This window comes from Scyliorhinus torazame, chromosome 9, assembly GCF_047496885.1.
Source record: "Scyliorhinus torazame isolate Kashiwa2021f chromosome 9, sScyTor2.1, whole genome shotgun sequence".
NCBI classification, from domain to species: Eukaryota; Metazoa; Chordata; class Chondrichthyes; order Carcharhiniformes; family Scyliorhinidae; genus Scyliorhinus; species Scyliorhinus torazame.
The window spans coordinates 149,729,704-149,754,127 of record NC_092715.1 but is presented as its reverse complement, the minus strand read 5'-3'; the positions used below and the strand labels follow the sequence as shown (position 1 = coordinate 149,754,127).

The 24,424-nt window shown below is 47.4% G+C and overlaps 1 protein-coding gene across 5 annotated transcripts in view; it reads right to left on the bottom strand.

Annotated features, from left to right (window-relative positions):
- The window catches only part of vps13a (vacuolar protein sorting 13 homolog A), a 753,359-nt gene that overhangs the window by 621,316 nt on the left and 107,619 nt on the right, over positions 1-24,424 (bottom strand). For all 5 annotated transcript variants that reach the window (XM_072516625.1, XM_072516626.1, XM_072516627.1 and 2 more), the window contains exons 13-16: positions 23,764-23,935; positions 21,118-21,180; positions 20,713-20,842; positions 5,494-5,588 (exon numbers count right to left, since the gene is read on the bottom strand). In XM_072516625.1, the coding sequence (XP_072372726.1) occupies positions 5,494-5,588; positions 20,713-20,842; positions 21,118-21,180; positions 23,764-23,935 (460 nt within the window). The remainder of the gene's footprint in view (positions 1-5,493; positions 5,589-20,712; positions 20,843-21,117; positions 21,181-23,763; positions 23,936-24,424) is intronic.

Here is a 24,424-nt window from a genome sequence, read left to right as displayed (position 1 = left end):
CTCGCAGATTGCTCGCATGTGGGTCCTGTTGGAGTGGAGGTCTCCAACCTCTGCCAAAGCGTGGCTTGGGGACTTGAGAAAGTTATTGTATTTGGAGAAGGTTGAGTTTGCTTTGAGGGAGGTGATGGAGGGTTCCACAAGAGACAGGGGTCTGTTTATTCTACACTTTACCGTTACCATCAGCTGTGATGGGGAGGGGGGTGGTTTCTTCTCTTTGGGTTATTGGGGTATTTATTGGTAAAGTGGGGGGCTGTCCATTTCATTTTGATGTTTTCCATTGTTTTGTTTTATGTATAAAATGTTAATATGTTAAAAATCAAAGAAAAATATTTTCAAAAAAAAATCTAAATGCCGAGACATTTCAGAGCTCAGAGATGCAAAGGGATCTGGGTGTCCTAGTGCAGGAATCACAAAAGGTTAGTTAACACAAGTGCAGCAAGCAATTAGCAAAGCCAATATCATTTTTTTATTTATTGCAAGGGGAATGGAATACAAGGGTAGGGAGGTTTATGCTTCAGTTGTACAGGGCATTGGGGAGACCACATCTGGAGTACTGTGTACAGTATTGGTGCTCCTATTTAACAAAAGATGGAAGTGCATTGGATGCAATTCAGAGGCGGTTTAGTAGATTATGGGTGGCTTATCTTATGAGGAAAGGCTGGACAAGCTAGGCTCTTATCCGCTGAAATTTAGAAGAGTAAGCGGTGACTTGATTGAAACATGCAGGATCCTGAGGTGACTTGACAGGGTGAACGTAGAAGGGATCTTTCCTCTTGTGGAATGGAGGGACACTGGAATTCTTCTTGAACACTCATCTGTTGAAGTGGCAGGAGCAACCATTATCATGTTGGATAATGTTCTCTGCTAATTCCCAGGGTCCATGTGACTGAAGTTATGCTTCCCCACATGTCTGCAAATTCTAAGAGGGGACGCAGGTTTTAGCTGCGAGAAGAATGTCTAGAAAAAGTAATTTGCACCAGGACTGGTCCACAAGAGAATTCTTCATTGGGGTGCCATTCAAAAAAAAGAGGGAAATTATAGTATTATAGATCATGCCAATTGTGATTCCCTATTCAGGACTGCATTAAACCATAGAACTTCTGCAAGTATTGATTTCTAACTAACAGTACACTGCTTCCAGCATCAGGCTTCTTAAATTTTAAAAATTCATTCATGGGATGTGAGCGCAGCTGGTTCGGCCAGCATCTATTGCCCGTCCTTAGTTGCCCTTCATAAGGTGGTGGTGAGCTGCCTTCTTGGACCGCTGCAGTCCCCGAGGTGCAGGCACACCCACAGTGCTGTTAGGGAGGGAATTCCAGGATTTTGCCCCAGCGACACTGAACAAACAGCGGTATATATCCAAATCAGGGTGGTGAGTGACTTAGAAGGAAAATTTGAGGTGGTGAAGTTCCCAGGTATCTGCTGCTCTTGTCATTCTAGAAGGTATCAGTCATGGGTTTGGAAGGTACTGCCGAAGGAACCTTGACGAGTTACTGCAGTGCATCTTGTAGATGGTAAACATGACTGCCAATAGCAAGACTCCAATCCTCTACTGAAACAAATCAATAGCTTGACCAGATACATAATCCGAAGAATCTGGAGCCCTTGAAAGGATATTTCTAGCCACATTTTCTATTTAAAAAAAAAATTTAGAGCACCCAATTGATTTGTTCCAATTAAGGGGCAATTTAGCGTGGCCAATCCACCTAGCTTGCGCATTTTTGGGGTTTTGGGGGCGAAACCCACGCAAACTCGGGGAGAATGTGCAAACTCCACATGGACAGTGACCCAGAGCCGGGATTGAACCTGGGACCTCGGCACCGTGAGGCCGCAATGCTAACCACTACGCCACCATGCTGCCCCCTAGCCACATTTTCTTTTCTTTTTTAAATAATTTTTATTAAAGGTTTTCATAAAATATCAATAACAAAATGAGAAAGAAAAAAGAACCCAACAGGGTTAAGTACAAAACACAATCTAAAAAAGCAACCCCCTAAACCCCTACCCCCCCTGTACATAAATAATACATTTACATTAACACCCCCGACTTAACTCAACAGGTGTATACACCCCCTCAGACCCCCCAGTGTAAATAACATAAACAAAAATACCTAGCCACATTTTCAGTTAACAGGATGGAAATAGTTAGAAGAAAAAATAATTTTGTTTTAAAATGTTGCTTACCCATGAGCAACACCATGGGAGAAAACAATTCATATCACAAAAATATATAAAACAATCATCCGGCGAAAGCAAGGCACATTAACTCCCGTATGGTTAAATTCGCAGTGGTTATGGAATAAAATATCCAACAGCATCCTTTGTTTAATTTACTATGCTGTGCCATAAGACCATAAGACATAGGAGCGGAAGTAAGGCCATTCGGCCCATCGAGTCCACTCCGCCATTCAATCATGGCTGATTTCAACTCCATTTACCCGCTCTTTCTCCATAGCCCTTAATTCCTCGAGAAATCAAGAATTTATCAACTTCTGTCTTAAAGACACTCAACGTCCCGGCCTCCACCGCCCTCTGTGGCAATGAATTCCACAGACCCACCACTCTCTGGCTGAAGAAATTTCTCCTCATCTCTGTTCTAAAGTGACTCCCTTTTATTCTAAGGCTGTGCCCCCGGGTCCTAGTCTCCCCTGCTAATGGAAACAACTTCCCTACATCCACCCTATCTAAGCCATTCATTATCTTGTAAGTTTCTATTAGATCTCCCCTCAACCTCCTAAACTCCAATGAATATAATCCCAGGATCCTCAGACGTTCATCGTATGTTAGGCCTACCATTCCTGGGATCATCCGTGTGAATCTCCGCTGGACCCGCTCCAGTGCCAGTATGTCCTTCCTGAGGTGTGGGGCCCAAAATTGCTCACAGTATTCTAAATGGGGCCTAACTAATGCTTTATAAAGCTTCAGAAGTGCATCCCTGCTTTTATATTCCAAGCCTCTTGAGATGAATGACAACATTGCATTTGCTTTCTTAATTACGGACTCAACCTGCAAGTTTACCTTTAGAGAATCCTGGACTAGGACTCCCAAGTCCCTTTGCACTTCAGCATTATGAATTTTGTCACCGTTTAGAAAATAGTCCATGCCTCTATTCTTTTTTCCAAAGTGCAAGACCTCGCACTTTCCCACGTTGAATTTCATCAGCCATTTCTTGGACCACTCTCCTAAACTGTCTAAATCTTTCTGCAGCCTCCCCACCTCCTCCATACTACCTGCCCCTCCACCTATCTTTGTATCATCGGCAAACTTAGCCAGAATGCCCCCAGTCCCGTCATCTAGATCGTTAATATATAAAGAGAACAGCTGTGGCCCCAACACTGAACCCTGCGGGACACCACTCGTCACCGGTTGCCATTCCGAAAAAGAACCTTTTATCCCAACTCTCTGCCTTCTGCCTGACAGCCAATCGCCAATCCATGTTAGTACCTTGCCTCGAATACCATGGGCCCTTATTTTACTCAGCAGTCTCCCGTGAGGCACCTTATCAAAGGCCTTTTGGAAGTCAAGATAGATAACATCCATTGGCTCTCCTTGGTCTAACCTATTTGTTATCTCTTCAAAGAACTCTAACAGGTTTGTCAGGCACGACCTCCCCTTACTAAATCCATGCTGACTTGTCCTAATCTGACCCTGCACTTCCAAGAATTTAGAAATCTCATCCTTAACAATGGATTCTAGAATCTTGCCAACAACCGAGGTTAGGCTAATTGGCCTATAATTTTCCATCTTTTTCCTTGTTCCCTTCTTGAACAGGGGGGTTACAACAGCGATTTTCCAATCCTCTGGGACTTCCCCGGACTCCAGTGACTTTTGAAAGATCATAACTAACGCCTCCACTATTTCTTCAGCTATCTCCTTTAGAACTCTAGGATGTAGTCCATCTGGGCCCAGAGATTTATCAATTTTTAGGCCTCTTAGTTTCTCTAGCACTTTCTCCTTTGTGATGGCTACCATATTCAACTCTGCCCCCTGACTCTCCGGAATTGGTGGGATATTACTCATGTCTTCTACTGTGAAGACTGACGCAAAGTACTTATTTAGTTCCTCAGCTATTTCCTTGTCTCCCATCACAAAATTACCAGCGTCATTTTGGAGCGGCCCAATGTCAACTTTTGCCTCCCGTTTGTTTTTAATGTATTTAAAGAAACTTTTCCTATTATTCCTAATGTTACTGGCTAGCCTACCTTCATATTTGATCCTCTCTTTCCTTATTTCTCTCTTTGTTATCCTCTGTTTGTTTTTGTAGCCTTCCCAATCTTCTGACTTCCCACTACTCTTTGCCACATCATAGGCTTTCTCTTTTGCTTTGATGCATTCCCTAACTTCCTTTGTCAGCCATGGCTGCCTAATCCCCCCTCTGATAATCTTTCTTTTCTTTGGGATGAACCTCTGCACTGTGTCCTCAATTACTCCCAGAAACTCCTGCCATTGCTGTTCTGCTGTCTTTCCCACTAGGCTCTGCTCCCAGTCGATTTTCGTCAGTTCCTCCCTCATGCCCCTGTAGTTACCTTTATTTAACTGTAACACCTTTACATCTGATTCTACCTTCTTTCTTTCAAATTGGAGATTGAATTCTACCATATTATGATCACTGCCTCCTAAGTGCTCCCTTACTTTAAGATCTTTAATCAAGTCTGGCTCATTACATAACACTAAGTCCAGAATGGCCTGTTCCCTCGTGGGCTCCATCACAAGCTGTTCCAAAAAGCCCTCCTGTAAACATTCAATGAATTCCCTTTCCTTGGGTCCACTGGCAGCATTATTTACCCAGTCCACCTGCATATTGAAGTCCCCCATGATCACTGTGACCTTGCCTTTCTGACATGCACTTTCTATTTCATGGTGCATTTTGTGCCCCCGGTCCTGACCACTGTTAGGAGGCCTGTACATAACTCCCATTATGGTTTTTTTGCCTTTGTTGTTCCTCAACTATACCCACACAGACTCCACATCATCTGACTCTATGACATTTAGTGCTATTGATTTAATTTCATTCCTAATTAACAAGGCAACCCCGCCCCCTCTGCCCACCTCCCTGTCTTTTCGATAGGTTGTGAATCCCTGGATGTTTAAATGCCAGTCCTGAACCCCCTGCAACCATGTCTCTGTGATGCCTACCACATCATACCTGCCAGTCACAATCTGGGCCACAAGCTCATCTACCTTGTTCCGTACACTGCGCGCATTTAAATATAGCACCTTTAATTCTCTATTGACCGTCCCTTTTTGTTTTCTTAGTGTGGTGGACCTTGGTTTACTGAGCCTTTCCATACACTGTCATATTTTGTGGGATGGGAACTATCGTGACCTCTCCTGAGTTTTGTCTTTTCGTGCTTTTTTGTATTCCTAAGCAGCTACGCTTCCCACTGATTACTTCACCTCTTGGTTCCCTGACTTTCCCTTACCCCCCAATCTTTAGTTTAAAGTGCCAAATGATCATACAGGAACAACTTAAACTAGTTTTATAAAACATACTCTTTTAGGCATCGTTGGGTCCACTGCAGCTTCGCTATATCCGATTGCTGTATAGAGGTTGACTTTCTCTTCAGGTGTCATCAATAAATCAATTCCTAAAAATAAGCACATTTCCAATAAGTTATCAAAGTATCTTTGTATGTTTTTAGTAAAAGGTTTCAGGCAAAAAAAGCAACTCATTTATCTGTTCGACTATTTTGACATGTCAGAGGCCAAATTTTGAAAACTTTCAAGGCCAGTATATTACATACAAAGTTCAGGTGCACACCCGACCCGAGAGGTGCGGGAAAAAGCCGCCGATCCCCTTTGGATTTCGGCGGCAGCGGTGCGCAGGGGCCTTCTTGGAGGTGAGTAGTGAATTTAAAAAGCCTTACCTTTTCAGGAGCAGCCCTTTGGATTTCGGCAGCAGCGGTGCGCAGGGGCCTTCTTGGAGGTGAGTAGTGAATTTAAAAAGCCTTACCTTTACAGGAGCAGCCCTTTGGATTTCGGCGGCAGCGGTGCGCAGGGGCCTTCTGGGAGGTGAGTACTTACTTTAAAAAGCCTTACCTTTACAGGAGCAGCCCTTTGGATTTCGGCGGCAGCGGTGCGCAGGGGCCTTCTTGGAGGTGAGTAGTGAATTTAAAAAGCCTTACCTTTACAGGAGCAGCCCTTTGGATTTTGGCGGCAGCGGTGCGCAGGGGCCTTCTGGGAGGTGAGTACTTACTTTAAAAAGCCTTTCCTTTACAGGAGCAGCCCTTTGGATTTCGGCGGCAGCGGTGTGCAGGGGCCTTCTTGGAGGTGAGTAGTGAATTTAAAAAGCCTTACCTTTACAGGAGCAGCCCTTTGGATTTCGGCGGCAGCGGTGCGCAGGGGCCTTCTTGGAGGTGAGTAGTGAATTTAAATAGCCTTACCTTTACAGGAGCAGCCCTTTGGATTTCGGCGGCAGCGGTGCGCAGGGGCCTTCTGGGAGGTGAGTACTTACTTTAAAAAGCCTTACCTTTACAGGAGCAGCCCTTTGGATTTCGGCGGCAGCGGTGCGCAGGGGCCTTCTTGGAGGTGAGTAGTGAATTTAAAAAGCCTTACCTTTACAGGAGCAGCCCTTTGGATTTCGGCGGCAGCGGTGCGCAGGGGCCTTCTTGGAGGTGAGTAGTGAATTTAAAAAGCCTTGCCTTGTCCCGTGTCTGTTCTTCTTTTCTGTTTTATTTGTTTTTATATAAGGCGGGAACCGGAAGTTCGACCCGCGGACCTCTGGCAAGTCCCCCCCCCGCCCCTCCAACCAATAAATTCTGGTGGAGAGGAAACCCGAGACCTATTGGTGTGAGGTAAGTGCCATATTATATTATTATTATATTATTAGCATTGTGCAGGTCAAGGTTCGGAGGTGGAGGAGCAGTCTCTGTCAGCGAGAGAACCTGAGAACATCTAAGACACTCAGAAGGTAAGTAAGTGATTTTTATTTATTTTTACTTTTATACCTTTTTTCAAATTGTGTGTCGGGGGGAAACTGAAGTGACATCACAGAAAAGCTGTGGCCAGAGTGGCTGGTTGGGATTCTAACCTAAATTTAAAAAAAAATTGAGTATTTGGTAACTAATTAAACATAATAACTTAATTATAATTTAGAGGATATCTAAGCCAGAGATCGGAGAGTATTATAGTTAGCTATCGCATTTCTATTAGAAATCTAGTGCTAGGAAACAGATAGTTGACAGTAACTTTGAAATTTAAAAAAAAGTATTTTAAAAAAAAGACAAATTTTAATTTTAATTAATTGACGCAATGTCAGTTAGAGGGGTGCTGTGCTCTGACTGTGATGCAGGTCTGGGATGCTTCCAGCGTCCCGGATGACTTCATCTGCAGAAAGTGCACCCAACTGGAGCTCCTCACAGACCGCATGGTTCGGTTGGAGCAGCAATTGGATGCACTTAGGAGCATGCAGGTGGCGGAAAGCGTCATAGATCGCAGTTATGTAAATGTGGTCACACCCAAGGTGCAGGCAGAGAAATGGGTGACCACCAGAAAGGGCAGGCAGTCAGCGCAGGAATCCCCTGTGGTTGTCCCCCTCTCGAACAGATATACCCCTTTGGATACTGTCGGGGGGGATAGCCTATCAGGGGAAAACAGCAGCAGCCAGAGCAGTGGCACCACGGCTGGCTCTGATGTTCAGAAGGGAGGGTCAAAGCGCAGAAGAGTAATAGTAATAGGGGACTCTATAGTCAGGGGCACAGATAGGCGCTTCTGTGGACGTGAAAGAGACTCCAGGATGGTATGTTGCCTCCCTGGTGCCAGGGTCCAGGATGTCTCCGAACGGGTAGAGGGAATCCTGAAGGGGGAGGGCAAACAGGCAGAGGTCGTTGTACATATTGGTACTAACGACATAGGCAGGAAGGGGCATGAGGTCCTGCAGCAGGAGTTCAGGGAGCTAGGCAGAAAGTTAAAAGACAGGACCAGGAGGGTTGTAATCTCGGGATTACTCCCTGTGCCACGTGCCAGTGAGGCTAGAAATAGGAAGATAGAGCAGATAAACACGTGGCTAAACAGCTGGTGTAGGAGGGAGGGTTTCCATTATCTGGACCACTGGGAGCGCTTCCGGGGCAGGTGTGACCTGTATAAGAAGGACGGGTTGCATCTAAACCGGAGAGGCATAAATATCCTGGCCGCGAGGTTTGCTAGTGTCACACGGGAGGGTTTAAACTAGTATGGCAGGGGGGTGGGCACGGGAGCAATAGGTCAGAAGGTGAGAGCATTGAGGGAGAACTAGGGAATAGGGACAGTGTGGCTCTGAGGCAGAGCAGACGGGGAGAAGTTGCTGAACACAGCGGGTCTGGTGGCCTGAAGTGCATATGTTTTAATGCAAGGAGCATTACGGGTAAGGCAGATGAACTTAGAGCTTGGATTAGTACTTGGAACTATGATGTTGTTGCCATTACAGAGACCTGGTTGAGGGAAGGGCAGGATTGGCAGCTAAACGTTCCAGGATTTAGATGTTTCAGGCGGGATAGAGGGGGATGTAAAAGGGGAGGCGGAGTTGCGCTACTTGTTCGGGAGAATATCACAGCTATACTGCGAGAGGACACCTCAGAGGGCAGTGAGGCTATATGGGTAGAGATCAGGAATAAGAAGGGTGCAGTCACAATGTTGGGGGTATACTACAGGCCTCCCAACAGCCAGCGGGAGATAGAGGAGCAGATAGGTAGATAGATTTTGGAAAAGAGTAAAAACAACAGGGTTGTAGTGATGGGAGACTTCAACTTCCCCAATATTGACTGGGACTCACTTAGTGCCAGGGGCTTAGACGGGGCGGAGTTTGTAAGGAGCATCCAGGAGGGCTTCTTAAAACAATATGTAAACAGTCCAACTAGGGAAGGGGCGGTACTGGACCTGGTATTGGGGAATGAGCCCAGCCAGGTGGTAGATGTTTCAGTAGGGGAGCATTTCGGTAACAGAGACCACAATTCAGTAAGTTTTAAAGTACTGGTGGACAAGGATAAGAGTGGTCCGAGGATGATTGTGCTAAATTGGGGGAAGGCTAATTATAACAATATTAGGCGGGAACTGAAGAACATAGATTGGGGGCGGATGTTTGAGGGCAAATCAACATCTGACATGTGGGAGGCTTTCAAGTGTCAGTTGAAAGGAATACAGGACCGGCATGTTCCTGTGAGGAAGAAAGATAAATACGGCAATTTTCGGGAACCTTGGATGACGAGTGATATTGTAGGCCTCGTCAAAAAGAAAAAGGAGGCATAAAAGTCAGGGCTAAAAGGCTGGGAACAGACGAAGCCTGTGTGGCATATAAAGAAAGTAGGAAGGAACTTAAGCAAGGAGTCAGGAGGGCTAGAAGGGGTCACGAAAAGTCATTGGCAAATAGGGTTAAGGAAAATCCCAAGGCTTTTTACACGTACATAAAAAGCAAGAGGGTAGCCAGGGAAAGGGTTGGCCCACTGAAGGATAGGCAAGGGAATCTATGTGTGGAGCCAGAGGAAATGGGCGAGGTACTAAATGAATACTTTGCATCAGTATTCACCAAAGAGAAGGAATTGGTAGATGTTGTGTCTGGAGAAGGGGGTGTAGATAGCCTGGGTCACATTGTGATCCAAAAAGACGAGGTGTTGGGTGTCTTAAAAAATATTAAGGTAGGTAAGTCCCCAGGGCCTGATGGGATCTACCCCAGAATACTGAAGGAGGCTGGAGAGGAAATTGCTGAGGCCTTGACAGAAATCTTTGGATCCTCACTGTCTTCAGGGGATGTCCCGGAGGACTGGAGAATAGCCAATGTTGTTCCTCTGTTTAAGAAGGGTAGCAAGGATAATCCCGGGAACTACAGGCCGGTGAGCCTTACTTCAGTGGTAGGGAAATTACTGGAGAGAATTCTTCGAGACAGGATCTACTCCCATTTGGAAGCAAATGGACGTATTAGTGAGAGGCAGCACGGTTTTGTGAAGGGGAGGTCGTGTCTCACTAACTTGATAGAGTTTTTCGAGGAGGTCACTAAGATGATTGATGAAGGTAGGGCAGTAGATGTTGTCTATATGGACTTCAGCAAGGCCTTTGACAAGGTCCCTCATGGTAGACTAGTACAAAAGGTGAAGTCACACGGGATCAGGGGTGAACTGGCAAGGTGGATACAGAACTGGCTAGGCCACAGAAGGCAGAGGGTAGCAATGGAGGGATGCTTTTCTAATTGGAGGGCTGTGACCAGTGGTGTTCCACAGGGATCAGTGCTGGGACCTTTGCTTTTTGTAGTATATATAAATGATTTGGAGGAAAATGTAACTGGTCTGATTAGTAAGTTTGCAGACGACACAAAAGTTGGTGGAATTGCGGATAGCGATGAGGACTGTCTGAGGATACAGCAGGATTTAGATTGTCTGGAGACTTGGGCGGAGAGATGGCAGATGGAGTTTAATCCGGACAAATGTGAGGTAATGCATTTTGGAAGGTCTAATGCAGGTAGGGAATATACAGTGAATGGTAGAACCCTCAAGAGTATTGAAAGTCAAAGAGATCTAGGAGTACAGGTCCACAGGTCATTGAAAGGGGCAACACAGGTGGAGAAGGTAGTCAAGAAGGCATACGGCATGCTTGCCTTCATTGGCCGGGGCATTGAGTATAAGAATTGGCAAGTCATGTTGCAGCTGTATAGAACCTTAGTTAGGCCACACTTGGAGTATAGTGTTCAATTCTGGTCGCCACACTACCAGAAGAATGTGGAGGCTTTAGAGAGGGTGCAGAAGAGATTTACCAGAAAGTTGCCTGGTATGGAGGGCATAAGCTATGAGGAGCGGTTGAATAAACTCGGTTTGTTCTCACTGGAACGAAGGAGGTTGAGGGGCGACCTGATAGAGGTATACAAAATTATGAGGGGCATAGACAGAGTGGATAGTCAGAGGCTTTTCCCCAGGGTAGAGGGGTCAATTACTAGGGGGCATAGGTTTAAGGTGAGAGGGGCAAGGTTTAGAGTAGATGTACGAGGCAAGTTTTTTATGCAGAGGGTAGTGGGTGCCTGGAACTCGCTGCCGGAGGAGGTAGTGGAAGCAGGGACGATAGGGACATTTAAGGGGCATCTTGACAAATATATGAATAGGATGGGTATAGAAGGATACGGACCCAGGAAGTGTAGAAGATTGTAGTTTAGTCGGGCAGTATGGTCGGCACGGGCTTGGAGGGCCGAAGGGCCTGTTCCTGTGCTGTACATTTCTTTGTTCTTTGTTCTTTGTTCTTTGAGAACGAGGACGAGATCTTGGGCCTGGCGGCGAAGATGGAGGCGCTGCACAAGAGGTAGGCCGAAGGATTCGAGGACCTGGAGAACAGGTCGAGGAGGAAGAATCTTCGGATTCTGGGTCTCCCTGAAGGGGTGGAGGGGGTCGATGCCGGGGCATATGTGAGCACGATGCTCAATTCGCTGATGGGTGCGGAGGCCTCTCCGAGTCCCCTGGAGCTAGATGGGGCTCATCAGGTCCTGGCGAGGAGACCCAAGGCCAACGAGCCGCCAAGGGCGGTAGCGGAGAGGTTTCATCGTTTCGTGGACAGAGAGTGTGTCCTGAGATGGGCCAAGAAAGAGCGGAGCAGCAGGTGGGAGAATGCGGTGATCCAAATCTATCAGGACTGGAGTACGGAGATGGCAAAGAAGAGAGTTGGTTTTAATCGGGCCAAGGCGGTGCTGCATAGGAAGGGGGTGAGATTCGGAATGCTGCAGCCAGCACGATTGTGGGTCACATTTCAGGATCGACACCACTACTTTGAAACGCCTGAAGAGGCTTGGACCTTTATACAAACTGAAAAGCTGGACTCAAACTGAGGGTCTGTGGTTGTGGGGGGGGGGGGGGGGGGGGGGGGGGGGGGGGGGATGTCGGTTGTATACAGGGTTTTAACTATGCGTAGGGAATGTTCCACGGGTTGGGCGATGGATGGGGATGGGGGAAGAGATCTGATGGGGAGACTGTGAGGGAATGTGGGCGCCGGTGCTGTAGGGAGGGGAGGCCCGGGGATGGGGGAATTGGGATAAGGCCGCAACAGGAGCTGCGCCAGAGGAGGCGGGGCTGGCTCAGGAAAGCGCGGGCTTTTTCCCGCGCTAGGGAAGGACGGAGGGGGGGGAATGGAGGAGCGCACACCGATTGCTGGGGAGGAGGAGGAGGGAGGATTTCCACACGGGGGGGGCGGTCAACGAAATGGCGGGGGAGGCCAGGGTCAGCAGGTGTCAGCTGACTTACAGTAGTGTTATGGGGGGAGCAAAAGAGCTAGATATGGATCTAGCGGGGGGAGGGGGGGGGGGAAATAGGGTTGCTGCTGCATTGGCCGAGGGGGAATTGAAAACAGAAGAGGTGGTCGGGGGTCCCCCGTCTGGGGGACTGGAGGGTGCGGGAGGCGCGGGCACGGGGCTGGCCTAGAAAAGGAGATGGCTAGTCGGCAGGGGGGGGGAAGCCCCCCAATCCGACTGATAACGTGGAATGTGAGAGGCCTGAATGGGCCGGTTAAGAGGGCCCGAGTGTTCGCACATTTAAAGGGACTGAAGGCAGACGTAGTCATGCTTCAGGAGACACATTTGAAGGTGGCAGACTAGGTCAGGTTAAGAAAGGAATGGGTAAGGCAGGTATTCCATTCGGGGCTGGATGCGAAGAATAGAGGGGTGGCAATACTGGTGGGGAAGCGGGTGTCGTTTGAGGCCGAGAATATAGTAGTGGACAATGGAGGTCGATACGTGATGGCTGCAGGGGCGTGGGTGGTATTGGTAAATGTATACGCCCCAAACTGGGACGATGCTGTATTTATGAAGCGTATGTTGGGGCGCATTCCGGACCTGGAGGTAGGAAGCTTGATAATGGGGGGGGGGCGGGGGGAGATTTCAATGGACCCAGCATTAGATCGTTCCAGATCTAGGACGGGGAAGAGGCCGGCTGCGGCCAAGGTGCTTAGGGGGTTTATGGACCAGATGGGGGGAGTGGATCCGTGGAGATTTGCTAGGCCCCTGGCCAGGGAAGTTTCTTTTTTTCCCCACGTACACAAAGCCTACTCCCGGATAGATTTTTTTGTTCTGAGCAGGGCGCTGATCCCGAAAGTAGAGGGAACGGAGTACTCGGCCATAGCCACCTCAGACCACGCCCCACACTGGGTGGAGCTGGAGTTGGGAGAGGAGAGGGACCAATGCCCGCTGTGGCGTTTGGATGTGGGATTACTGGCAGATGAAGAGGTGTGCGGGAGGGTACGGGGGTGCATTGAAAGGTATTTGGAGGCCAACGACAACGGGGAGGTGCAGGTGGGGGTAGTATGGGAGGCGCTGAAGGCGGTGGTCAGGGGAGAGTTAATCTCCATCAGGGCTCACAGGGAGAAGAGAGAGGGCAGGGAAAGGGAGAGGTTAGTGGGGGAGATCTTAAGGGTGGACAGGAGATATGCAGAGGCCCCTGAAGTGGGACTACTTAGGGAGCGGCGAAGTCTCCAGACGGAATTCGACCTGTTGACCACAGGGAAGGCAGAGGCACAGTGGAGGAAAGCACAGGGGGCGACGTACGAGTATGGGGAGAAGGCGAGCCGGATGCTGGCACGTCAGCTCCGTAAGATGGCAGCGAGGGAGATAGGTGGAGTCAAGGATGGCAGGGGAACTACGGTGCAGAGTGCGGTGGAAGTAAATGAGGCATTTAAGGCCTTTTATGAGGAGCTGTACAGATCTCAGCCCCCAGCGGGGGAAGAGGGGATGTGACGATTTTTGGATCAACTGAGGTTCCAGAGGGTGGAGGAGCAGGAGGTGGCTGGTTTGGGGGTGCCAATTGGGTTGGAGGAGCTGATTAAAGGACTAGGGAGCATATGCAGGCGGGGAAGGCCCCGGGACCAGATGGGTTCCCGGTTGAGTTTTACAGGAAGTATGCGGACCTGTTAGCCCCGTTGCTGGTGAGGACTTTCAATGAGGCAAGGGAGGGGGGGACCCTGCCCCCGACAATGTCTGGGGCGATGATTTCTTTGATCCTGAAGCGGGACAAGGACCCACTGCAATGTGGGTCGTATAGGCCATTTCGCTCCTTAATGTGGACGCTAAGTTGCTGGCAAAAGTGCTCGCTACGAGGATTGAGGACTGTGTCCCGGGGGTGATTCACAAGGACCAGACGGGATTTGTAAAGGGCAGGCAGCTAAACACCAATGTGCGGAGGCTCCTAAACGTGATTATGATGCCATCGGTGGAGGGAGAGGTGGAGATAGTGGCAGCTATGGACGCGGAGAAGGCCTTTGACCGAGTGGAGTGGGAGTATCTCTGGGAAGTGTTGCGGAGGTTTGGGTTTGGGGAGGGGTTTATCAGTTGGGTTAAGCTCCTTTACAGAGCCCCAGTGGCGAGTGTGGTTACGAATCGGCGGAGGTCGGAGTATTTTCGGCTGTATCGAGGGACGAGGCAGGGGTGCCCCCTGTCCCCCCCTGTTGTTTGCATTAGCAATTGAGCCTTTGGCCATGGCATTAAGGGAGTCCAGGAAATGGAGGGGGGTGGTCTGAGGGGGAGGAGCATCGGGTGTCGTTGTATGTGGACGACCTGATGCTGTATGTGGCAGATCCAGCGGAGGGGATGTTGGAGGTCATGCAGATCCTAAGGGAGTTTGGGGACTTCGCGGGCTATAAGCTCAATGTAGGGAAAAGTGAGCTCTTCGTGGTGCATCCAGTGGACCAGGGAAGAGGGATAGACAACCTACCTTTGAGGAGGGCGGAAAGGAGCTTTCGGTACTTGGGGATCCAGGAAGCTAGGAGTTGGGGGGCCCTGCACAAACTTAATTTGACGCGGCTGGTGGAGCAGATGGAGGAGGACTTCAAACGATGGGATATGTTGCCACTCTCGCTAGCGGGCAGGGTACAGTCGATTAAAATGATGATCCTCCCGAGGTTTGTTTTTGTGTTCCAGTGCCTTCCTATTATGATTACCAAGGCCTTTTTTAAGAGGGTAGGCAGGAGCATCATGGGTTTTGTGTGGGCAAACAAGACCCCGAGGGTAAGGAGGGTGTTTCCGGAGCGTAGTAGGGACAGAGGAGGGCCGACGCTGCCGAATCTGGGTGGCTACTATTGGGCAGCTAACGTGGCGATGATCCGTAAGTGGGTGATAGAGGGAGAGGGGGCGGCATGGAAGAGATTGGAGATGGCGTCCTGCAAAGGAACGAGCCTGAGGGCGCTGGCACCGCTGCCGCTCTCGCCGACAAGGTGCACCACGAGTCCGGTGGTGGCGGCAACGCTAAAGATCACAGGGGTGCGATGGGAGCCTCGGTGTGGTCCCCGATCAGAGATAACCATCGGTTTGTCCCAGGAAGGATAGACGGGGGGTTTCAGAGCTGGCATCGGGCAGGGATCAGGAGGATGGGGGACCTGTTTATAGATGGGACGTTTGCGAGCCTAGGGGCGCTGGAGGAGAAGTTTGGGTTACCCCCGGGAAATACGTTCAGGTATATGCAAGTGAGGGCGTTTGTGAGGCGGCAGGTGAGTGAATTCCCGCTGCTCCCGGCACAGGGGATTCAGGACAGGGTGATTTCGGGTGTATGGGTCAGAGAGGGCAAGGTTTCGGCGATATATCAGGAGATGAAAGAAGAGGAGGAGGCTTTGGTAGAGGAGCTGAAGGGCAAATGGGAGGAGTTGGGGGAGGAGATTGAAGAGGGTCTGTGGGCTGATACCCTGAGTAGGGTTAATTCCTCTTCCTCGTGTGCCAGGCTTAGCCTGATACAGTTTAAGGTTATTCACAGAGCGCATATGACAGGGGCGAGGCTGAGTAGGTTCTTTGGGGTGGAGGACAGATGTGGGAGGTGCTCAGGAAGCCCGGCGAATCACGCCCATATGTTCTGGTCGTGCCCAGTACTGGATGGGTTCTGGAGGGGTGTCGCGAGGACTATGTCTAAGGTGGTGAAAGTCCAGGTCAAGCCAAGTTGGGGGCTGGCACTATTTGGGGTGACGGACGAGCCGGGAGTGCAGGAGGCGAAAGAGGCCGGTATTCTGGCCTTTGCGTCCCTAGTAGCCCGGCGGAGGATCTTGCTATTATGGAAAGACGCGTAGCCCCCCCAGTGTGGAAGCCTGGATAAATGACATGGCAGGGTTCATCAAGCTGGAGAGGATAAAGTTTGCCTTGAGAGAGTCTGCGCCAGGAGTTCTTCAGGCGGTGGCAACCATTCCTAGACTATCGCGCGGAGCGTTAGGAGGAGGTCGGTCAGCAGCAGCAGCAACCCAGGGAGGGGGGGGGGTCTCTTTCGGGGGGGGGGGTATATGGGTGGGCGGGGAAGGGGGTTTTCCTAGGGGCACTTGAAAAAGGAAAAACATAAACATATGGGAGAGTCAGTATGTGCAGAAGGAACCCATTGTACGAGTTCTGTATTATGTTGGATTGATATGTTTATGTTTTGATCTGTTCCTTCTCTTTTTCTTTTTGTTACAGGGGGGGGGGGGGGGGTTTGAATGGTTGAAATTTTTGTTGAAGAACTTTGAATAAACATATATTTTTTTAAAAAGACTATCCTGGGGCGGGGGCGGGAATCGCGCCGCGCCGGTTGGCGGGCCCCCCCGCTAGATTCTCCGGCCCGGATGGGCCGAAGTCCCGCCGCTAAAATGCCTGTCCCGCCGGCGTAAATTAAACCACCTACCTTACCGGCGGGACAAGGCGGCGCTGGCGGGCTCTGGGGTCCTGGGGGGTGCCCCCACGGTGGCCTGGCCCGCAATCGGGGCCCACCGATCTGCGGGCGGGCCTGTGCCGTGGGGGTACTCTTTCCCTTCCGCCTCCGCCACGGTCTCCACCATGGCGGAGGCGGAAGAGACTCCCTCCACTGCGCATGCATGGGAAGCTGTCAGCGGCCGCTGACGCTCCCGCGCATGCGCCGCCCGAAGATGTCATTTCCGTGCCAGCTGGCGGGGCACCAAAGGCCTTTTCCGCCAGCTGGCAGGGCGGAAATTCATCCGGCGCCGACCTAGCCCCTTAAGGTTGGGGCTCGGCCCCCAAAGATGCGGAGCATTCCGCAGCTTTGGGGCGGCGCGATGCCCGTCTGATTTGCGCCGTTTTGGGCGCCAGTCGGCGGACATTGCGCCGTTTCCGGAGAATTTCGCCCCAGGATCTTATATACTTCATCAAGTTACCCCTCATTCCTCTAAACTCCTTCAGAACCAAGCTCAACCTGTCTAACTATCCTCGTGAGGCAACTCACGCATTCCAGACATCAAACTAGTAAACCTCCCCTGAACGACCACCAAACCACTTACACCCTTCCTTAAATAAGGAGACCAAAACTGCACACAGTATTCGAGATGCGATCTCAGCAATGCCTGTATAATTGTGGCATCCTTACTTTTATGTTAATAATGTAAAAGTTGGAACAGGTAGTTACTTCAAAATCCTTGCAAATTATTCTAGCACAGGGGGAAACGGTTCTTGTTTAAAAAAAAAGAAATGTTGTTTTCCAAATCCAAAGGGGCTAATTTAATCTTGATTCTGTATGGAAATGCTTAAGGGAATTGCCAAAATGGTCTGCAAAAAATATCTGAAAGAGGCAATTCTAGCTTTTTCACAAACTGGATGGAAACAGGATTCAAAAACAAACAAAAAGTTCAATTTCTTGTGGCGACTTTTCTGGCTTCCATTCAGGCCATCCAAGGTTTTGCTCTATTTCTTTTTCTATCCTGACAATTCTTAGAAAATCCATTCCAGCTAATCAAACATAACAATGCTTCAGTTGCATTCAGTCACTCTTCTGAAGTTGGGTTCAATTATGAAAAAGCAGACTTAGGTACTGACCAAATTGTTGTGCTCCAATCTGCTAAAGTTAACTTAAGAACTAGACATATGTTTGGACATACCAACCCATCATTTGGAGACTCAGTTTTAGTTCCATTTCAGGGTCTCCCTTTTCAACAATGTGTTTCTTTCAAATTTGATTCTTTTCCAAGGGCTTCTTTGGGTTTGCCAAGGATTTGAAGATAAGGAGAGTAAACAGTCCTCCTTGACTCCGCCCTGCCTCTCCTTGTGGCCCTGCACAGTCTTCCTTTTCAAATACTCCAATTCCCTCATGAATGCCTCGATTGAACCTACCTCCACCACACTTAGGCAATGCATTGCAGATCTTAACTACTTACTGCCCTAAAATGTAAATGTTCTTCCTTGCATCGCGATGGTTACCTTTTCCGATTACCTTAAATCTGTGCCCTCGTGTTCCTGAACACAGTGACAAACAGACTGAGAGGAATAAGATATTGTCATATTTTGTACCTAGAATCCATTCCAATATCACCATAGAAAAAGTAGCTATATTGCCATCTGCAACAATTCATAATGTGAAACCGTTTCTAAAACTCGTCCAAGGGACATGGACTTCGCTAGCAAAGTAAACCTTCACTGTCCATTCTTAGCTGCCTTTGAAAAAGTGATGGTACGTCAACTTCTTGCACCACTGCAATCCATGTGGTGTAGGTACACACATACAGGAGTTGTAGGAAATTGAATCTGCAGCAATGATGGAATGGTAATACATTTACAAGTCAGTTACAAGGCGTGAAACTTGGATAGTAACTTCCAGATTGTTTAGATCCAACACACTTGCTGTCCTAGTTATTCTAGGTAGTAGAGATCACGGGCTATAAAGGTGCTCTCAAAAGGTCTTAGCCAATGACTGCTTTGCATCTTGTAGATGGTACACAACACAGCTACAGGGTGCTGGTTGGCAAATGTTAAGGTGATGAACGTGGTGCAGATCAAGAAAGGAACTTTGTCCTGTTGAGCGTCGCAACTGCTGTTGGAATTGCACTTATCCGGACAAGTAGGTGATATTCTATGACAAACCTAACTTATGCCTTGTTAATGGTGGACAAGTGCTGGGGAGTCAGGAGGCAAGTTCGTGCCACAGAATTCTCAGCCTCTGAGCTACTCCTGTAGCTAGGGTATGGGTGTGGTTGGTTCCGTTATGTTTTTGGTCAATGATGAAGCCCAGGAGCTTGATGGTGAGAAATTCAGCAACGTTAACATTATTGAGTGTAAAAGGAAGGTGCTTCGATTCATCATCATGGGAGATAGTCACTGCCTGGCTTTTGTGTGACTGGAATGTTAGTGATCACTTTTCAGTGCAAGCCAGCATGTTGTTGCGGCCATGCTGCAAGCAGGATGCTGTTCTTCATTATCTGAGGAATTGTGAATGGAACTGATCACTGTCCAACTGATCACTGAGACTGAGGCCAGAGTCAGACTTGGATAAAGAAATTAAATGGGAAGCTAAATGTGGCATTTATAGATTGAAGGGTGGCATTCAGTGAAATGATAACTCAACTGAAGTTTGATATCCAAAATGACAAGAAAATCACATTGAGCAGCGAATGGTGTGCCACATTAAAGGTACAAGTAAAATACTTTTTAACCTGGAGGATAGTTTGAGGCCCTGAATCTAAAGTGGGAAGGGAAGGTAAAAGTGCAGCAAATGCATGGCAAGTTATGTTGGGAAGGGAAACAGTATTTGAGGGTGATGAGAAATTGGAACAGGTTGTCATGGAGGGAACTTCCTTTTGGCATGCTAAACTCGGCAGAGGGTGTGCTTGGCGGTGGCTCCACACTGGGGGTGGTGGAATATGGTCCTTTAAATATGCAGGCTGGTAAGAAAGATGATGAGGATAAGGAGACCCTTACTGTGGTTCCATGAGTTAGGGGATGAAGAGAGAACAGAAATGTGTTTAAAACAGTTAAGTGCCCTAAAAAGGGAATCCTCTCGAGAGGGAAAGTGAAGACACATCAGAAGAACTGGTCGGGAAGATGGGACCGTCAGAGCAGAAAGGGGTCAGAGAATGGAAGAGAGTAATTTGCAAAAAGTGGAATGGGAGGTAGTGGAGTCAAAGTAGCTTCTACGGACAGTTTTAAACAGGGGCAGTTTGGGATGTGGGTAACCATTCCAATCTCAATAAAGTACTTTAAGAAGGCTTTATGTCTCCATTTAACTGCTGCTGTGTTTCCACACAGCAGCTAAAAGGAGGCAACATGACTGGATCCATGAGGTACATGTCTCTTTTTGTAGGGTCTGCAGTCACGCCTCCATCTCAGTCAGAAATCTTATCTAAAACACCCCGTAATTTAATGGGCCTCCTCCCTTCCCAGATATCTCAGCTCCCTAATACGCCACTCCCCCGGTATCGGATTTCACCCACAGCATCACCATACTCCCCACCATCAATATGCTAGATTCCTCCCATTTCCAAGTGAATCTGGTTAGCTGTCAGTGGAAAATCTGTGGAGATAGATCTACTGCCAGGTTTCCTAACAAAAATCTCACACCCCAACCTCCCCATTCCTTCCAGGTTCAGGATTTTGAGTATACAATCATAGAATTTGCAGTGCCGAAGAAGGCTATTCGGCCCATCGAGTCTACACCGACCCTTGGAAAGAGCACCCCCCCCCAAGCCCACGCCTCCACCCTATCCCCGTAACCCAGTAACCTCACCTAACCTTTTGGACACTAAGAGGCAATTTAGCCAATCCACCTAAACTGCACATCTTTGGGCTGTGGGAGAAACCGGAGCACCCAGAGGAAACCCATGCAGACACAGGGAGAAAGTCCACACAGACGGTCACCCGAGGCCAGAATTGAACCCGGGACCCTGGAGCTCTGAGGCAGCAATGCTAACCACTGTGCCACCTGGCCTGTTGTTTCAATATATCAAATAAGAAAACTTTGTATATATATCCTTTGAGGATTTGCCAGCAGCAATATAGTTTCCATCATATTTTGTATTAAGTATCTGCTTTGATGGATATGAAAACATTTGTACCAGATTTTGAATCTCGTGGTTTCTCTTCTTTTGCTCCTGTCCAACTCCAAACCCAATCAAACCATCCTCCAGAATTGTCTTCTTCAACTTTTGCACCTGGTCTGTAAATCCTACGTCCTGCTTTCATAACCTAGCAAAATATTTAATAACATATCTTTACTTTCTTGGCACTGAATTTGTTGTTTTACATACACACATAAATAAATTATAATTGATTTTGTTGGTTTGCATACTTGGCATTTAAATCAGTTTATACAATAATGTAAACATTTTCATACAGTCATAGATGTTTTGATATCTACTAGAAAATGATCAAAAAGCTAGATAAGCCAAATAAGTAGAATTGGAAAACTATTCATTACTAATCAAGCTTATTTGCATTTTTAAATCTTTCTGCCTAAATACCTCCACTTCTGCTTGTTGTCTTGCAAGTGTAATGTTGAATACATCAAGCTCCTTTTCAAGTTCCTGAAAAAGAAAACACTGATGAATACAATTCGCATATCAACATTTAGGCCTTATTAACCAAATTCAAGAATTTTCAGATTTATTTTGGATTATTTCCTTACCATTTCAGAAGATAATTATTAATTACCACACTTTCCAAAAATATTGTGGCCAGAATCCATGACTCAGCATACTCTCAACATGACACCAGTGAGATTCTACCACAACGGCTACAAATTAGGTTAGGACCGAGATATGCTGGATCCTGGCTTTGCTTGGCAACTTCCACACTCTCGTACTCAAAGCAGGTCCATCACCTTGATGAACAGGGCTGTGACAGAGAACTTCCAGGCTGCAAGGTCACACATCCCAAGTTACGTCTGCTGAATGGCGTATTTGAAGCTCACCTGGGATTCCAAACCTGGGTGCCATGTTTAAGAAACTTAAAAAGTAAAATGCAGGCATAAAATGCATGGATAAAACCCATGGCAACATACTTGAGGTGAAGGATGTAGATTGGTAGAAAGGGTAGATTCTTGGATTTACAAAGAAAGTATAAAAGCAAGGAAGTAATGCTAAACATTATTGGTCTCCAGATCAACTAAAGATGCACGTCAAAATCCCATGGAAGTCCAGGCAAGCTGACCCCTGTGGGAAGTGCCTGGAAACTTTGAACTTCTGCTGGTCTTTGTTCCTGCAACCCAGGATCCTGCATAAATGTCTTCAACTCAGTCAGAGACTTCAAGACAATTCCATGATAATTACCTGGGTGTTACCCAGGAAATACAAGACAGAAAAAAACCTAGTCCAACTCCTGGGTAACTGCACAACTGACCCTCTCAAATCACTCAGTGATTCTCCTGATACCCAGAGACCAGTGACCACCCAACTACCCCGAATCCAATCACCTCCCCACCAATCTGACCTTCCCTCCCTTTCACCTCACCCTCTTCCACCATTCACTTCTTCAACCACTCACCATTCACACTGGACCTTTGAGTATAACATATGGTAGCTAGTGCCATTAAAAGGCAGGGGATCTAGTCTGCCCCCCAATACTACAGCACTGCAATGGAGCTTTCCGAGTGACGCTGCGCTTCTCATTTCTGGAGAAGCCAGATTCCAAAAACCCGGCAAGAAACACAGAAAAGGGTCTAGGTGTGGAAATGTTCAAGCCGAGTGGCAATCTGACAATGATTGCCATGCCATGGAAGATCCAAGCCAATATGTTTTTGGCAGCATCTTGGACAGTTCCGTGCACCACTCTTCAAAACCTCAGGCAGAATTATAGAAGAGACAGAGTGGCATCAGGGATGAAGATCTTGTATGTAGAGAATGGAGAAGCTGTGCTTGTTTTCCTTGGAACAGTGATAGAGAAGGCAAGCTTTAATAGATATTAAAATTCTAAAGCATTATGATAAGACTAAGTAAGGAGAAAGCGTTTCCAGTGACAGAATGTCAGCAACCAGAGATTACAGATTTTTAAAAGTGTGGTTGACAAAAGAGCCAGGGGCAATATCATAATTGTTCTTCTACAGTGTGTTCTGCAGTACATTACCAGAAAGTGATGGAAGTAGATTCAATATCAACTTTCAAAAGGAAATAGATTTTCCCAAAGTGCAAATGGAAAAAGGCAGTGGAATGGGCATAACAGCTCTTCCAAAGAGCTGGAACAGGAACAAGAAGTTAAATGGTTTCTTTAGAATCACAGAATCCCTACAGTGCAGAAGGAGGCCTTTTGGCCGATTGAGCCTGCACTGACCCTCGGAAAGAGCCTTACTTATGCCCACTCCCCCACCCTGTTCCCGTAACCCAGTAACCCTATCTATCCTTTAAGGGACAATTCAGATGGCCAATCCACCTAACCTGGACTGCGGAAGGAAACCCTCTCAGACATGGGAAGAACATACAAACTCCACACATAGCCACCCAAGGCTGGGATTAAATCTGGATCCCTGGTGCTGTGAGGCAGGAGTGCTAACCACTGTGCCACCATGCCCCCCCAATATACGCAATATGGACTGCCACTGCCCTGAACAAGGAATGAACTCTCCCGTGTACATCTGAAAATTAATCTCTGCCTGCTTAAGAGCTGACAGTAGGCCCATGTCGATTTGTAACTAAATACTGATGCAGAGGCTCCTGTGTCCATCTCAGTCTTGATTTGTTTACCATCGACCACCACTGTAGTAAAAATAGGCTCTGCCTCATTTGCATAAAACATGCTGTAAGCTTGCTCCTCTACCTGCTATGAGCTGTCAGATGCAAGGCTGATTGAGGCTTTTTTGAAGTTCAATTTTCTTGTTCAGCCTTCACCTTGCTCTTCGCACCCCTGCAGTTCTTTGCAAAATGCCCTCTCTTGTTGTATTGGTGACAAACAGCATCCATAAATTTGCAATTATTCACATAGTGTGGCCCACCACAGCTAAAACACACCACTGCTTTTATCTTTTTGCTTGTAACAGCTCAAACAAAATTGTTAAGTTGGTCACCGTTATAGTTTAATACGTATCATGGGATATAAATGACAGAATAATTATATTGGTTGAAATAACATTTAAAAACAATCAAATATATTTTGTTTAACGTAAGCTGTCCACCAACCTTCAGTGCGCTAATAACTTCTTCGTCTGGACTTTTAGTTTTGATTCTTGATTTGTAGAGTTTTCTGTAATTCTTTACTTTTTGCCTGTGCTTTCGAATGTGTTTCCATGACCATGAATTAAGTGCAGGCTTTATATTCTCTTCCAATATGCCATTTATAGCATATTCCCACCTGGTTATTTCAAAAGCAATACAACAATGAAGAGATGTCAGGTCAACATTTCCACAGAAACTGTTTATAAAAAAATCTTCCATACTTAAAGAATACCATCTGCCTTAGATATTAGCATACAAGTCAATCTTTAAAGCCTCAATAAATCTCTCCAAAACGGGAGGTAACTAATAAAAGAGTATATAAGTGAAACACTAGGGTTGGTGTGGGTGTTCACCATTTTTACATGACACCTATTCCCGACTTAAAGAGTAACGTGTCTTAAGCTCCTGTGGACCTTCGCAATCCAGCTTGTATACCTGTTGCTCCCCCACACCAGGTATGAGGTACCATTCAAATAAAACATGCATTGGAGGAGAAAAATTGAAGCCAAATACTAGTGTGCCGTGGCTGAAAAGGGAGGTCAACTTATATGCCTACGATTTTGGGGCTGGAAAAATTTGGTGATCTTACACAACAATTTGACTCATACTTTGCAATTTATAGTAA